The 15,421-nt window shown below is 35.0% G+C and overlaps 1 protein-coding gene across 1 annotated transcript; it reads left to right on the top strand.

Moving 5' to 3' along the window:
• The first annotated feature begins 3,022 nt into the window (after positions 1-3,022).
• Positions 3,023-3,646, top strand: LOC131639845 (AT-hook motif nuclear-localized protein 29-like). Its single transcript, XM_058910292.1, has one exon. It carries the CDS (start codon positions 3,023-3,025, stop codon positions 3,644-3,646), a length of 624 nt encoding a protein of 207 aa, XP_058766275.1.
• The last annotated feature ends 11,775 nt before the right edge of the window (positions 3,647-15,421 follow it).

The raw sequence follows: 15,421 nt of genomic DNA, 5'->3' as shown, positions 1-15,421 counted from the left end.
TAACTGGAATGGTAGTCGAGGTGAATACTTTCGTCCTCAGTGTGGTATCCGTCAAGGCGATCCGATCTCTCCATACCTCTTTGTTCTTTGCATGGACAAGCTCTCTCACTTAATTGAACATGAGGTGCGTAATAAAAATTGGAAACCGTTTCGAATTGGTAGGAATGGTGTGCATATCTCGCACTTAATGTTTGCGGACGATCTGCTCCTCTTTGGGGAAGCAACGGAGAAACAAATGACGTGTGTCAAGCAAATAATTCAACACTTTTGTACTATGTCTGGTCAACATGTTAGTAGTGAGAAGTCTGGAATTTTGTTTTCCAAGAATGTCTCTAGAGATTTGAAGACTAAGCTTGTTAATATCTCTGGCTATAGAGAAATTAATGGACTTGGTAAATATCTGGGTGTTCCCATTACTGGAAAAGCTCTAAGAAGCCAGGATTTTGATTATGTTCTTGAGCAAATCTCGAAGAAGCTTTCTAGTTGGAAGGCTAGGCAGCTTTCGTTTGCAGGAAGAATAACGTTAGCAAAGAGTGTGATGGAGGCTATCCCTGTTTATCCGATGATGACCAACATTCTTCCTAAGAAGTGTATCAAGGATATTCAAAAGCTCCAACGGAAGTTTGTCTGGGGAGATACCGACACGAAAAGAAAATACCATGCTGTAAGTTGGGATACGGTTACTCTGGCCAAAAAGGATGGAGGTCTTGGGCTTAGAGATTTGGAGGTTATGAACCAGTCTTGTATCATGAAGTTGGGCTGCAAGATCATTAATCATGAACCTGAACTATGGTGTAAAGTTCTTAGAGGGAAGTACGACATCAACAATTTGTTAGGTGGTGTGAAGGCTAGAAGTACGGATTCCAATGTTTGGAAGGCTATTGTTCATACATGCCCGAAGCTTTTAGAGAGTGGCAGATGGAGGATTGGTGATGGTTCGAGGATTAAAGCGTGGAGTGATAGATGGCTTTTGGAAGATAAGTGCATAGCGGAGTATGACTTGAACATTCCTAATGATATCTAGAATGTTACTGTTCGTGATCTTGTTAATATGGAAGGAGGATGGAACTGGCAGCTGATGGACGAGTGGCTCCCTTCAAATCTTAAGCTCTGTATTAATGCTCTTTTACCTCCGATGGTGGAGAACGAAGACGATAAGTTTATGATTGATAGTGAAGAGGATGGCTCTTTCTCTGTGAAAAATATGTATATTAAACTGACGCAAGAGGGAGCTGTTGATGGGAATAACATTTGGAAGCATATTTGGTCCATGAAGGTTCCTGAAAGAGTGAAAAGTTTCATTTGGATTCTTATGCATGATAGGTTGTTAACCAATTACAGATTGAGCTCTTGGGGTCTTGGTAGCGCTAGCTGCAGCATGTGTGGTAATGTTTGCGAATCAGCTCTCCACCTGCTTCGTGACTGCAAATTTGCTCGTAAAATCTGGGACCACAGAGTTCCTGGCAGCATCAAGCAAGGTTTTTTCGGATCAAATTTGCAGGATTGGCTGCACATTAATATTATGGCTAACCCGACGGAGAATACTGAGTGGTGTAACTTTTGGGCGACGGGTTGTCATCTTCTATGGACATGGCGGAACAAAGAGAAGCACTCGGTGGAGTTTCAGCGACCTCTTAATTGCATTGCCAATATAGAGAAGAATTTGCATGACTATAGGGAGGCTATGCTTACAAGTCATAACACCATGGATTTCCGAAATATGCAAGTTCGAGAGAAGTGGAGGCCTTCTGTTGATGGTGTTTTCAAGCTCAATACCGATGGATCTAGAGATAAAAATGGAATAGATGGTTGTGGTGGTGTCATTCGGGATTCTAGGGGGAAGTGGATGATAGGTTTTGCTAAGTTCATTGGCAAGACAAGTGTGTTAATGGCAGAGATATGGGGGATTTACGAAGGCTTAAAAATTGCTGTGGAGTTTGGTTTTTCACGTGTGGAGGTTAATACTGACTCTTCTGCTGCAGTGGATCTTCTTTCTAAAGCCAAGCATAAGATTAATGGGACTTCGAGTCTACAGTACCAAATTCTTCACTTGATAGATGCTCTGGATTTTGCTGAGATTGTTTATAAGAATAGGGAAACAAATGGTTGTGCTAATGCTCTTGCTCAAGAAGGGAGAATTTTGAAAGAGGAGTGCCAAATATTTTGGGATCCCCCTGATTTTGTGCTTCAGAATCTTAAGGTAGATTTAGAGGGTGTGTTTGTTGCTAGTCCTGTAGTGCAGTAGATTCTTTTGTTTGGGCTTCGGCCCTCCTTATGACCAAAAAAAAAAATTAATCTCAACACTTAAAATGTTAGTTCAGCAGTACAAACATAGTCGTAGAATTTCAAATACAAAGATGATTTTAATTTGAACTTTTTTTTTGTCTTTTATTTTTATGAATTTGGTTTATATCATCTCATTTTTTAAATCTTTTTTCTTTAATAAATTTTAAACTTCAAAATAAAATATATAGTTTAATTTATATATATATATATATATATATATATATATATATATATATATATATATATATATATATATATATATATATATATTGCTTTGTTTATTTATTTAAGGTGATGGATTAGAAGGGTAAAATGGGTAAGTAAATGTAATAGGAAAAGATAACGTAGGTGATTTTAGAATAAGTGTGTGAATCTAATGACATTGGTGAGTTTAGAATAAGTGTGTGAATCTCGTGCGTGATTAGCAAAAAGATAACATTGAAGGTTTTAGAGTAAGTGCGTGAATCTCGTGAATGGTGGTGATATGAATAACATATACATCATTCTTTGGTCAATTGATTGGACGATTATTTTGCATCTCATAAATTTATCTCTTAAATTTTGAATAGTTTTTTATTTTTAAAAATAAGTCAAAAACATCAATAAAATAATAGCCCTATATCCTTCATCTCCGCTATTAAAATGGGGAAGGCAAGGTAAGAAAATAAAGCTAAGTAAGAAACAAAATATGATGTCCGGTCATGATACTGAGAGAGACCATGGGCTTCCACGATACATGGCACCACAAATGCAAATTCAAACACCAAACACTAATAACACCACTGAAAACAGTAACCATACATCATCTTCGGTTGTCGGTCCTCGCCCCCGAGGGCGTCCCCTTGGGTCGAAGAATAAGTCTAAGGTTCCTGTCACAAACACAAGTGGCAATCCTGATGGCCATGTTTTTGAGATATCTGCTGGAGCAGATGTCTCAAAGAGTATCTTTAATTATGTTTGTCGTCGAAGGAGACGCATAAACATCATTAGTGGAAATGGAGAGGTGGCGCAAGCTACACTTCGTCAATCCACAGGAAAAGTTGTAACTCTTCGTGGAAGATTCCAAATTATTGCGATATGTGGAACAATTTTTCCTTCGCATGCACCAAGGATGGAGTGTGGATTGGAAGTTTTATTGTCTGGTACTGAAGGACAAGTGGCTAGGGGTAATGTGATTCCCCCTTTGGTGGCTTTCAACTCCGTGTTTTTGGTTGGAACTCCTATTGCAAAAATTGTATTTGAAAATGTGTCTTTGGAAGCTTACAACCAGAATAAACAAAAAGAAGTTAGCTGTGATGCAAATGGACATGTGGCAAAAGGTGGTGGTGGTTTGTTAAATGGTGAAGGATCAACAACTTAAATGAGGAACATGATTAGCAGCATCTTCGATTATCCTTGGACAAGACAAGACAAGACTTCAAGTTCAACTTAACCGCCCAAAAATATTTTTTACTAGTTAGATATACTAATGATTCACATATTAGTGCTCAACAAGGACATACAATTAATAAAACTGTGGATCACTAATGCTTGATTTCAAAAAATTATAATATATCTATATGAATAATTGGTGTTTAGTACTTGTCTTGTTATTTTATGCTTAGTTTTTATTCATTTTTTGGTTATGGATCTCTCCAATAATATAATAACTAACAAATGTCTGTTATATTACTTAAATTGTTTTTATGTATCGTTCTATAATTATTTAAAGGTGGAGGCTATGGTCTTGAACAAGTCAAAGATCTAATCTTTTTTTTTTTCCGAGAGTGGTCGAAATGTGATTTAAGTGAAATATATGATTTGTTAAAATTAGAGAGAAACTATACGTGCAGGTATTATGGGATGGGTCTAATGAGCCAAATGAGATGAATTACAAGTTAGACCAATGACAATGATTAATGAAGTGATTGGACAAAGATGACAAAAGTAATCAATGTTCTGAAAAATAAGTTTTTGGCATTGTACCTTAATTATGACCATTTATTTTTGGAATTATAACTCAATTATCTTTAATTTTCCCACTCACAAACGTATTATAGTTTTTTCTCAAATAATATAGCAATTTTAATGTTTATTAGGATAATAATATGTTTTTTATGTGAAAGATAATTTCATTAAAATAAAGGAACAGGTACAACCAAATTGGGAACATCATAAGGGACTCCCCCTAACCAAGTTCTACTACCATGCAATTTCCCTAGCTTAACTAAATTGTGTGCTTCAACATTTAAGTCTCTACCTACATGTATGATTGAAGATAAAGTAAAACTACTAAGCAATTCTCTACAATCCATAGCAAGAGGCTCAAGGACAACATGCTTCAACCAACGCGTCCGAATGAATAATGATTTTATCCGGCTTCAACTCTTTTGCCAAAATCAGACCCCATCTAACCATCAACATCTCTGTAATTTCTGGCTTGACAGATACCATCTCCCTCTTGCATGTTGCCACAGAAACCTCTTTCGACAAGTCTTTTATGACACAGCCCATAGCATCACACCCTCTTCAAACACCCATGCATCAACGTGTAGAACATGGACCTTAGAGAAACTTGTCTCCACCAGCACCGACTCTTTTCCTTGACTGCTCTTTGGGGACTGACTGCAATTAAATTCCACCACAAGGTCAAGAGCATTCTCCGCCACCCTCACTAGATTAGGCACTTTCTTTTGATACAGTATAGCATTCATGGCCAGCCAAATTTATACATGATATAACACGCATGCTGAATACTGAGTCTATCACCACAACTGAGCAAGTTTAATAACCAGAACCTTAATACCAACACGAAATCGGTAAGAAATAATGAAGGAGAAGAGAGTTTGCTTAACAAACTCGCAATGAAGAAATAAATGGTCCACTGATTCTGCCTCACAGTGGCACAAAGAGCAAGAAACATCTAAATTAATACCTTTTTTCAGCAAAGTCATTTTGGTGGGCAGGATGTTCTTAGTTAACCTTCATAGGAAGTTCCTTTTTTTGTTGTTCACATGGCATCTCTAGATTTCCTTCCACAACTTTTGGTTAGGAGGACATGAGGGACTAGCACCCTTCTGAATAAGATCCCTAGAGCTTATGATGTTCCTCCATGAGTAGCTAGGTGAGTATCCCGTGGTACTGCTATCAATAGAATACCTAGGGTAGTATCTCCCTTTTAGGACTCTCCCAACAAGAGAATAGGGACCTGTTAACAAACATCGGTATTGCTTCCCAATGAGGCTTGTATTAAACTCACTAATGACCTCGAAACCTAAACCTCCTATATTTTTTGCCTTTTCCATTTTTCCCTACTCATCCAATGCAGCTTCCTCTCCCCATTCTTTGAACCCCACCAAAACTTGGCCAACATCGACTCAATTTCATGACAGATAGATTCGGGTATTTTGTAGAAACTCATTATGTAACTTGGAATTACTTGTGCCACAGCTTTTATGAAGACTTCCTTCTTCGCCTTTGAGAGAAATTTCTCCTTCCACCCCTTTATTTTCTTCCAAACTCTCTCAACCACTTGAGCAATCACTTCTTTCTTAGATCTCCGAAAAACAACTGGTAAACCTAGATACTTGGAATGGCTTGTCACTGTCTTTACTCCCATCCTTGACCAGATCATATCTTTATCAATGTCAACCACATTTTAACTGAACAAAGCCTCCAACTTATCAAGATTCACCCCTTGACCCGAAGCCACCTAGTACACTTGCAGGATTGCCATTATCCTCTCAGCCTCTTGGATATTTTCCCTAGCAAACAATAAACTATCGTATACAAAGAACAAGTGTATGATCACTGATGTCTATCTCGCAACTTGTATGCCATAAATGTTTCCCAACTGAGTTTCCTTCTTCAAAAACTAAAAGAATGTCAGCGCATAAAATAAATAAATAGGGTGAAAGTGGATCTCCTTGACAGAGTCCCCTTTCATTAAAGCCATTGATGGGTCGGCCATTGATCAAAACGTTGTAAGAAACAGAGGAGATACATCTTCCAATGAGGTTTACCAAGTGAATTGGGAAACCCATGGAGGAAAGCACCTTTAAAACAAAAGGATACTCCAATCGGTCATATGCCTTGGACATATCAAGTTTAAGAGCCATTGTACCTCACTTTCCTTTTTTTTCTATTTCTTAATCAAGTGAAAGTACTCCATAGCCACCACCGCATTATCTCAAATCACCCTGACATGAACAAACGTGCTTTGTTCTTCATCCACTATCTCATGGAGGAAATGCTTTATTTTGTTTGCTATTGTATTCATGACTAACTTCATCACCACATTGCAGAGACTAATTGGCCTGAAATCCTTTGGAGAAACTGGGTTTTTTACAATTTGGAATAAGGGCAATGTGAGTGTTATTGATCAAACTCGGGTCCATGTTATGGTTGAGAACTTCCAACACAAAATTACTTGCCTCCTCTCCCACAATGTCCCAGTACTTCTAAAAAAATAGGGCCGACAGACCATCGGGTCCCGGAGCTTTCAGTGGGTTCATTTGAAATAACTCCTCCTTAACCTCTTGAGATGTAGAACTTCCCTCACACTAACTGATGTGCTCAGGTTTTAGCTGCCCCGAACCGCAACACACACCCCTCTGAGATATTTTTTAGGAAAGGAAGAGGAAAAGAGATTAGAAAAATAATTCACAACTACCTTCTCACAATTTTCTTCACCCCTCCACCAATGCCCATTCTCGCCCTTCAGCTTCATGATCGTGTTAGTTTTTCTCCTCTGATCTGTGTTCTCATGGAAAACTTCTCTTGTCACCATGTTGAAGCCATAATGCTCTTCTTTTTTGTCTCAAAATCACTTCCTCAGCACGAAGAAGCTTATTTCTTTGGCTCTCAAGAGCCCTGTAAGTTTGGATCGATTCCACACTAGCATCCCATCTACATTCCTCATTCATGAGCGACTCCAATATTTTCAACTCCAAGTTCATATTTCCCACTCTGGACTCCTTAAAAAACTCCCCTAGGCTCTGTAATTTTCACATTGTCTTTACCGACAATCATAATTTTAAAAACTATCATACTCTCTCTTAAAGAATATATTTCACTTGAAGATAAACTACTTCAAGAATTGCACATTGTCATCACCGGCAATCATTTATTTTATCATGAAGAATAAGTTTCACTTGAAGGTAAACCACTTCAAGAAGTTCACATGTCAAAAATTTGGTTGAAAAGTTATGGTGCAACTTCCTTGTTGGCAGGAAGTTCTTCAACCACCGACATAATCTTGCACCTTATGTAATCTTGATTGTAACACATCTTTGACTTGAACTTTTCACGAGTCAAAAAAATTCTTCATCAATTTTCTCTAGCCCAAACTGCATAGCGAAACTTGTGACTGCTGCTCAACAACTCTTTCAAAAGACTACCTTTCTTTTCTGATGTGAAAGATTAGACAAATGTGCAACCACAAAGAATACTAAGAACACTTATCTCAGATCGAACCAAAAGCTCTGATACTTGTTGTTGGGAAAAATCGACATAGAGAAAATAAAAGAACATAATAACAACACAAGAACAAAACGTAGAAACTCCAAAATCGGAGAAAAAACCACGGTCGTTGTCAATAGATAACTAGAGAATAACACTATGTGTAAATTTTTACAGCACATAATATACCCTCAACTAACCTAAACCCCAATACACTCACACCCTCCGAAACAAATATTTAACTACACCTCACAATACTCTAATACAAGAGCATAAGAAAATAAACAAAGTCAAATACAATTTTAAAGTGCTTTTGATTGATACATCTTGCAATGAAAAACTTGAATCATATATATATATATATATATATATATATATATATATATATATATATATATATATATATATATATATATATATATATATATATATAGTCTTGGATTCTCTCTTCAATCACTAAACTAAGCGATGCGGGACTTAGAAGAACTTTAATCTTATATATAGCATTTGATTTTCTCTTCCTTTACAAAACTAAGTAATACGAAACTTATTCAACATGTATATTTTCAACCAACTCCAACAGTGGCAGTCATAAAATCAATTTCTTGGTGGAATAACCCTTTTAAGTTTACCAATAGTTGAAGACTTGAAGTTGTGTTGGTCATCATGTTATACAACCTTGCTACCAGCTTTATGAACCTGCAATTTTAAAAAGACACTTTTAAAACTCAAATTTTCACCACTAAATCAATCTCTCGAAATTATCTGTTCAGATTTGCTTGACTGGATTAAGAAGTCGATCTTTTGAAAATACATGGTATATTTTTTGTTTTTGTCCCTTTAGTCTGAGATAATCAAGTTGCTTGTGCCTTTCATGATTTATGATATTATTTGGATGTCCGTTTCCTTAAATTTTAATTCATTGATCATGCTCATGATATTATTTAATTGAGTTATGGTATTATTTAGTTTTCCTAAATTCGAATTTCATATTGTACATGAGTTGGACATATTTTGCTTATAAAAAAAAGTAAGATGTGATGACAAGATTGAAAGAAAGCATGTGTAGTTCCAGTCACAAATTTGGTGTGGTGGCCATACCTTGTGTAATTCTAGTCACAGATTCTTCTACTATTGGAGCACTTTAATAAAATTAAAAAAAAGTATTCGCCATATGCAAAGCGGAAGCACTACCGGAGCATATAGCTATTCAGTCTGTAGTAATCTCACCTTTAAGATGCCACAAATTTGCCATTAAAATTTTCAACAAGGTTTCAACTACAAAAATAAAATGGGACATCACAATTTAGTAATCATTCATAAACACAATTAACCAATATTATAAAATATTGTTAATTAATTATTAAATTTAAATATTCCAGTACGCATGATATTTAGCGAAATTTAAATTCAAATATATATTTAAAAAATAGGACTAATAACATTCAAAATTATTATATTTATAAAAATGAATTTCAAAATTAGCTAATTGTGTTATATAATTTATATGATTAAAAAATTATGGCATGTTATCCATACTTTGTGATTTGATAGACTAAACTTCATGGGAAGATTTTTTTTAATAACCAAGTTTTAAAAAAAATATAATTTTTTTCCCATCTAACCATGTTTGGAGATGTTTTTCACTGGCGTTTTCCTTTTTTCAGTTCTATTGATTTAGTGTTACTTGTGGATTTAGTATTACCTGCGAATTTACCTACAAAAATATTTAATATTTGGTCTGCAGGTAAATCCAAAGGTAAATCTGCAGATAAATTCGCAGGTGATCTCAAATCCGCAATTAATTGGAAATGTTTTTAAAAAAGTAGGAGGCTCCATGTGGGATGAAACCTACCTGAAAAACACTCCAAACATGGTTAGATGGGTATTTTTTTGAAATATTAGTTTGTTTTGTATTTTTTTTTAAACTTAGTTATTTAAAGAAAAATCTTCACATCATGGGTAAAAATGTTTTTGTTACTAATAATTATTTTTAATTTTTATTAAAAAATAATATATTTTGGTTTACTATAAATTTTTTATGCATCCAGTTTTAATCCTTACTATTTTTTTAAAATTTTTAAAATTATTTAATATCCTTTAACTTTTAAAAATTTTTGAATTTTTTTTATACATGCTAAGAATACTGTAAAATATTTATTTCTCCAATTTTAAAATTTTTTAAAATAAGAATTAAATATAAATTTTTTAAATTTCAAAAGATAATGATAAAAATAATGAAAAATTCGACTTAAAAATTTAATTTTGAATTTTTTTCTAAGAACTTTTTATAACTTTCTAAACATGTCTGCAAAATAATCATTCAAAAATGCAAATTAGTTTAACACCAGAGACTAAAACTACATGCATAATAATTTTGTAGGTACAAAAATATGTCATTTTTTTATATTGGATAAAAACAAAATTTTATAATTTTATAAGGACCAAAAATATATTTAACCCTAATATTTTTCATTGAATTGAATATCATTGTAAAACTATTTTACATTGTATTTTCTATTTTTTTTCTTCATATTTTATATTCTTTGATTATATATTAAACATAATTAATTAGAGACAAACAAGCATGCCTCCCGATAAAGGTTTATTATACAAAAGTTTGTAAAAAAACGAAACAAACGAGGTGCAATAAACTTAAAATTTTGATTCACCAGATAAAAAAATATGATTGGGTCTAATTCAACCTTACAAAATTTGTTTGTAGGGTGAAAATTACTCTCACTTATAAGCCTATGTTCAGATAATATATTATCGGGTGTGAAACTCTTAACACACTCTCTCACGTCTAGGATTGAACATTTAAAGCGTGAAAATAAATGGTGGGTGGATCGATAGCGAAAATCTGATATCACGTGGTCCACCGAATCTTAAATCAGACTCTGATACCATATTAAAATAATGTGATTGGATCTAACTCAATCCTCACAAATAAATGAAGATAGGGCAGAGCTGACAGACACTAAATCTCTACAATTTAAAAGTTGCAAATATTCATATTAAGGTTGACATCCATAAAAATCCACACAAAAACGGTATAGAACAGATATAGTTGAGAGTGTGGCACTAAAACATTGGTTCAATCTATCCTGAAAAAAATATGGGCAAAATTAATATGCACGTTGATGCCATTCTAAATTATTGCTGAATTTTAATGTAAAGTCACTAGTAGTAAGAGACTACTAAAGAGTGAATATGAAATATTGATGAATTTTAGTGACAAAATGCATCATTAATGGCTTAATTTTGCAACGAAATGCCTGTATTCACAAACAAACACTTATTTTTCATTTTTTTCCAAAATACAAATTGTTTTTCATTGGAGCACAAGAAGGTGAAGTTGAAAGAATTGCAAAGAGAGAGAAAGAAAAAATGTTAACTTTTCTCTAATCTCAAATTATAAAATTTGTTACAAATAAAACTCACTTTGGATTTATATACTAATGTCCAAATGAAATGACACTCGAATGCAAAACCAAATTAAACCCAAATACAAAATACTTGAATGTGAATTACATTTCAACACCATCCCTTAATTAAAATTCAAGTTAAAATCAACAACACAAATTTCATCTCTCAAATTGACGAGGTGTTTAGTTTTGATTGCTTTCTTCATCACATCTACAACTTGCTTCTGAGTGCTACAGTGAAACACCTCAACCACTCCATTCTGAACTTGAATGCGTAGAAAGTGAAACTTTGTGTCAAAATGTGCTTGCTTCTCCCATACAACACTGAATTCTTAGCAACATTTATTGCTGACTTATTGTCAATCATCAACTTGATTGGTTTTCTCACCTTGAACTTCAGTTCCTGCAGCAAATTCACCAGCCAAATAGCCTGACAAGCAGATAATGCACCAGTTGTATTCTGCTTCATAGGTTAACAATGCAACCACGAGTTGCTTCTTGGAGCACCATGAAATGAGAGTTCCCATATACGTGAACATGTATATATTGTGTTTCTTTTGTCTACCTTGTCTCCACATTAGTCAGGGCTTGAATAGCATATCAACACAGCATCATCTGACACTTCAGATGAAAACATGATTCCATACCTCATAGTTCCCTTTACATACCTGAGAATCCTGACAGCAACTTGATAATGTGACAATTATGGCTTATTCATAAACCAATGTACCATTCCAATTGCATAACATATGTTAGACATGGTGTTACACAAATATCTCAGAGAGCCAACCAACTATTTGAAAATTTTAGGATCTACATCCTCTTTATCAGCATGAGAATCCAGTTTATGGTTTGTCTCTGCAGGTGTGACTTCAAATTTACAATTCATCAAATCAAATCTCTTCAACAACTCAAGCTCATACTTCAGCTGGTTCACAATGATTCCGTTATCAGAGCGTAAAATCTCCATTCCTATAAAATATACCATATTTCTCAGGTCATTCATAACAAACAACCCTTTTGAACTTATTTATCTCAGAAGTACAACTACCTGTTAGCAATATGTCATCTACATAAAGACACACTAGAATCACATTGCCATTAGAGGTATGTTGCATATACACACCATACTCCATTTCACAATTTTCGAATTCCTAAAGCTTGAAAAATAAATCAATCTCCAAAATCCAAACCCTTTGAGCTTGTTTAAGTCCATGCAAAACTTTATGCAGCTTGTACACCACCCCTTCTTTGTTCTCTATCACAAATTCATGTGGTTGTAACACATAAACTTCTTCTTGTAATGGGCCATTCAAAAAATATGACTTTACATATGAATGTATCAGAGGCCAGTTCCTATTTGCAAGTATAATATTCACTAGTCTGATTGTTTCATGTCTAACTACAGCTAAAAACACTTCAAAGTAGTTTAAACCAGATTTTTACGGAAATACTCTAGCTACTAACCTTGTTTTATGCTTGGCAATTACCCATCTGGCTTTCAGCTTTGTTTTGAAAATTCATCTCACATTGATGGCTTTCTTGTTCTTTGGTAGAACAGTCAATTCCCATGTCTTGTTTCTTTCGATTGCCTCAAGTTCTTCCTTCATGGCGTTCATCCACACCTTCTTATTGAGTGCCTCGTCAATGTTGATTGGTTCAGCATCCACCATCATGGCACATTGTATGACTTCACCTTCAGAGTCAATCTCAGTGTCATGTAGCAACTCAAAGTTTTCAAGTCTCCTTGGTATCTATATGATTATTTTGTGGCCTCTGGAACTGCGTAAGTTCACCTTCAAAGCCAGGTCCACCTTTAGAAGCTCAACCTCCAGAGGCAGGACCGCCTTCAGAAACTCCAATCCCATATTTCTGATTCTTTCACTATCACATCTCTGCTGACAGCAACTCTGTTTGTGATTGGACAATAAAGCTTATAGACACCTGTAGAGTGATAACCTATAACCAACATAACATTGTTTCTGCCATCCAATTTCCTTATAGTAGCATGTGGAACGTGTATGTGACATACAAAACCAAACACCTTGAAGTTGCTTACACTTTGCTTTCTTTCAGTCCACTTCTCCAGAGGAATTACTTCCTTTAACTTCTTTGTTGGACATATGTTGAGCACATATGATGCAGTGACAATAGCTTCTCCCCAGAATGTGTGAGGCGAATTTTTTTCTTTCAACATGCTTCTTGTCATGTCAAACAGAGTTTTATTCCTTCTTTCAGCAAGATCATTATGTTGTGGAGTATATGGACCTGTCACCTCTGAGGATCTTTACCCTTTGTCCACTTTGATTTTCATCATTCACTTTGAACTTCTTAAACTCACCAAACACCTCATATTTGAACTTTATGAGTGCTACCCATGTCATTCTTGTGAACTCATCCACAAATGACACAAAGTATTTGTTCCCTCCAAGTGAAGGTATTGAAAATGACCCACATACATCAGAATGTACCACACCCAAAGCATGAGTTGCTCTTGGAGGCATTTTTATGAGAATGGAAATCTTTATTGCTTCCCTCGCATGCATATATCACATGATTTCTCTAGTGCCACAATCTTTGGAATTCCATGTATCATATTCTTTGAACCCATGACATAACTCACTCTCCCTTGCAACACTTGTTGTACTAGGGTATTGAGTATCTGATGTTTCAACATTCACCTTGAACGTCTATTTCTTCCTAGTTCAGACTGCATAATCAACTTTTGATTACACTCATATAATTTCAAGAGATTTTCCTTCATGATTACTGAAAAACCTTTTTGAAGTAGCTGGCTTACACTCATCAGATTGCTCTCCATGCCAGGAATATACCATACATCCTTAATATGTAAAATTTTACCTTTCTTCAATTTTACTTTGACATTTTCCACTCCTTCAATATTAAGATACTTATCATCAGCACGTCAGACCTTGGTCTTTCTATCATAGTTAAAATCAACCAGTCATTGCTCGTTTTTAGTTAGGTGATTTGAGCAGCCAATGTCCATATACCACTAGTCCACCATTTTCCACCTTCATTCTCATATGCCATCAATAAAACAAGTTCATCCTCTGAATATGCTCTAGCTATGTTGGCTTCTTCATCCTTTATTTCTTTGTTTAATCAGCAACCAACAGCTAAGTGGCCAAACTTCTTACAGTTGTAGCAATGAACCTTTCTCTTATCAAACTTCTTCTTTCTCTTCTGAATATTCTTATGTTTCTTATCATCTGGATTGGAGGATTCTGACTTATGAGCACCACCACTATTCTTTTTCTTATTCTCTAACCATGCTTGCTTCTTGTTCTTCTTGACAAAAGAAGCCTTCAAAGCTTGTTTTGTTTCCTTTTCAGAGTTCCTTTCAATCATACGCAATTCTTGTGCCTCTAAATTACTCTAAAGTTCTTCAATTCTCATGGTGCTAGTGTCTTTCAAATATTCTATGGCTACTGTCATACCCCAAAATTTTCCCATCATATTTAATCATATTTCAGTCCATCTGACTTTCAAATGCTCAAAGATCTCCAATTGCTCAAAGCTACCTACCTCCTAAACGGATGCCTTTGAACTAGGGTTTTGATCTTCTCAAAGAGAAATCAACTTCTGATACCTCAAGTGGACTCCATGGCCTCTCATACGCTCAAAAGGGTCCTCATGCCAAGATTCAAACTCTGATTCACAAGATTGCCTAAACAAAAGCTCAAATAGTCAACAGTCGACTAGTTTGACCTAAAAGACAACTGCGATCAAAGTACAGTCAAAATTCCTGATTTTTGGTCAACATCCTTATTGTGAAGTATCATTCATCATTTGATCAAGGATTGATCATGATTCATCAAGGAAAGCTCTAAAATCATCAAAACTCAAATTTTCTAAATTAGGGTTTTTTGGACCTAAAGTCAACTGAACTTTGACCAGCCATAACTTTCACATGGAACACCATAAATTTTCCATCCAAAGCTCAATTTGAAGGAAATTTAATTCTCTACAATTGTCTCTCACATGCCAAGGCTAGAAATGCACCATTTGGGAGATATGGGCCAATACATTACAGGTCCTCCAAAAAGATCAATGAAAACACCTTTTGGGTCAAAGCTCATAACTTGAGCATGGAATATTTAATTGAGATGAAACCAAAAGCATCATTTAGAGGACACTCTAAGCTTTCTAAAAAGCTCAAGAACACTTCCATACAATAAAAAATGAAGGAGTTATGACTTGCACAAGTTGGGCGATTTTGAGGAAATGCACTTAATACAAAATGA

The sequence above is a fragment of the Vicia villosa genome, unplaced genomic scaffold (assembly GCF_029867415.1).
Source record: "Vicia villosa cultivar HV-30 ecotype Madison, WI unplaced genomic scaffold, Vvil1.0 ctg.002804F_1_1, whole genome shotgun sequence".
Taxonomy (NCBI): domain Eukaryota; kingdom Viridiplantae; phylum Streptophyta; class Magnoliopsida; order Fabales; family Fabaceae; genus Vicia; species Vicia villosa.
This window is presented reverse-complemented; position numbering and strand designations above follow the sequence as displayed.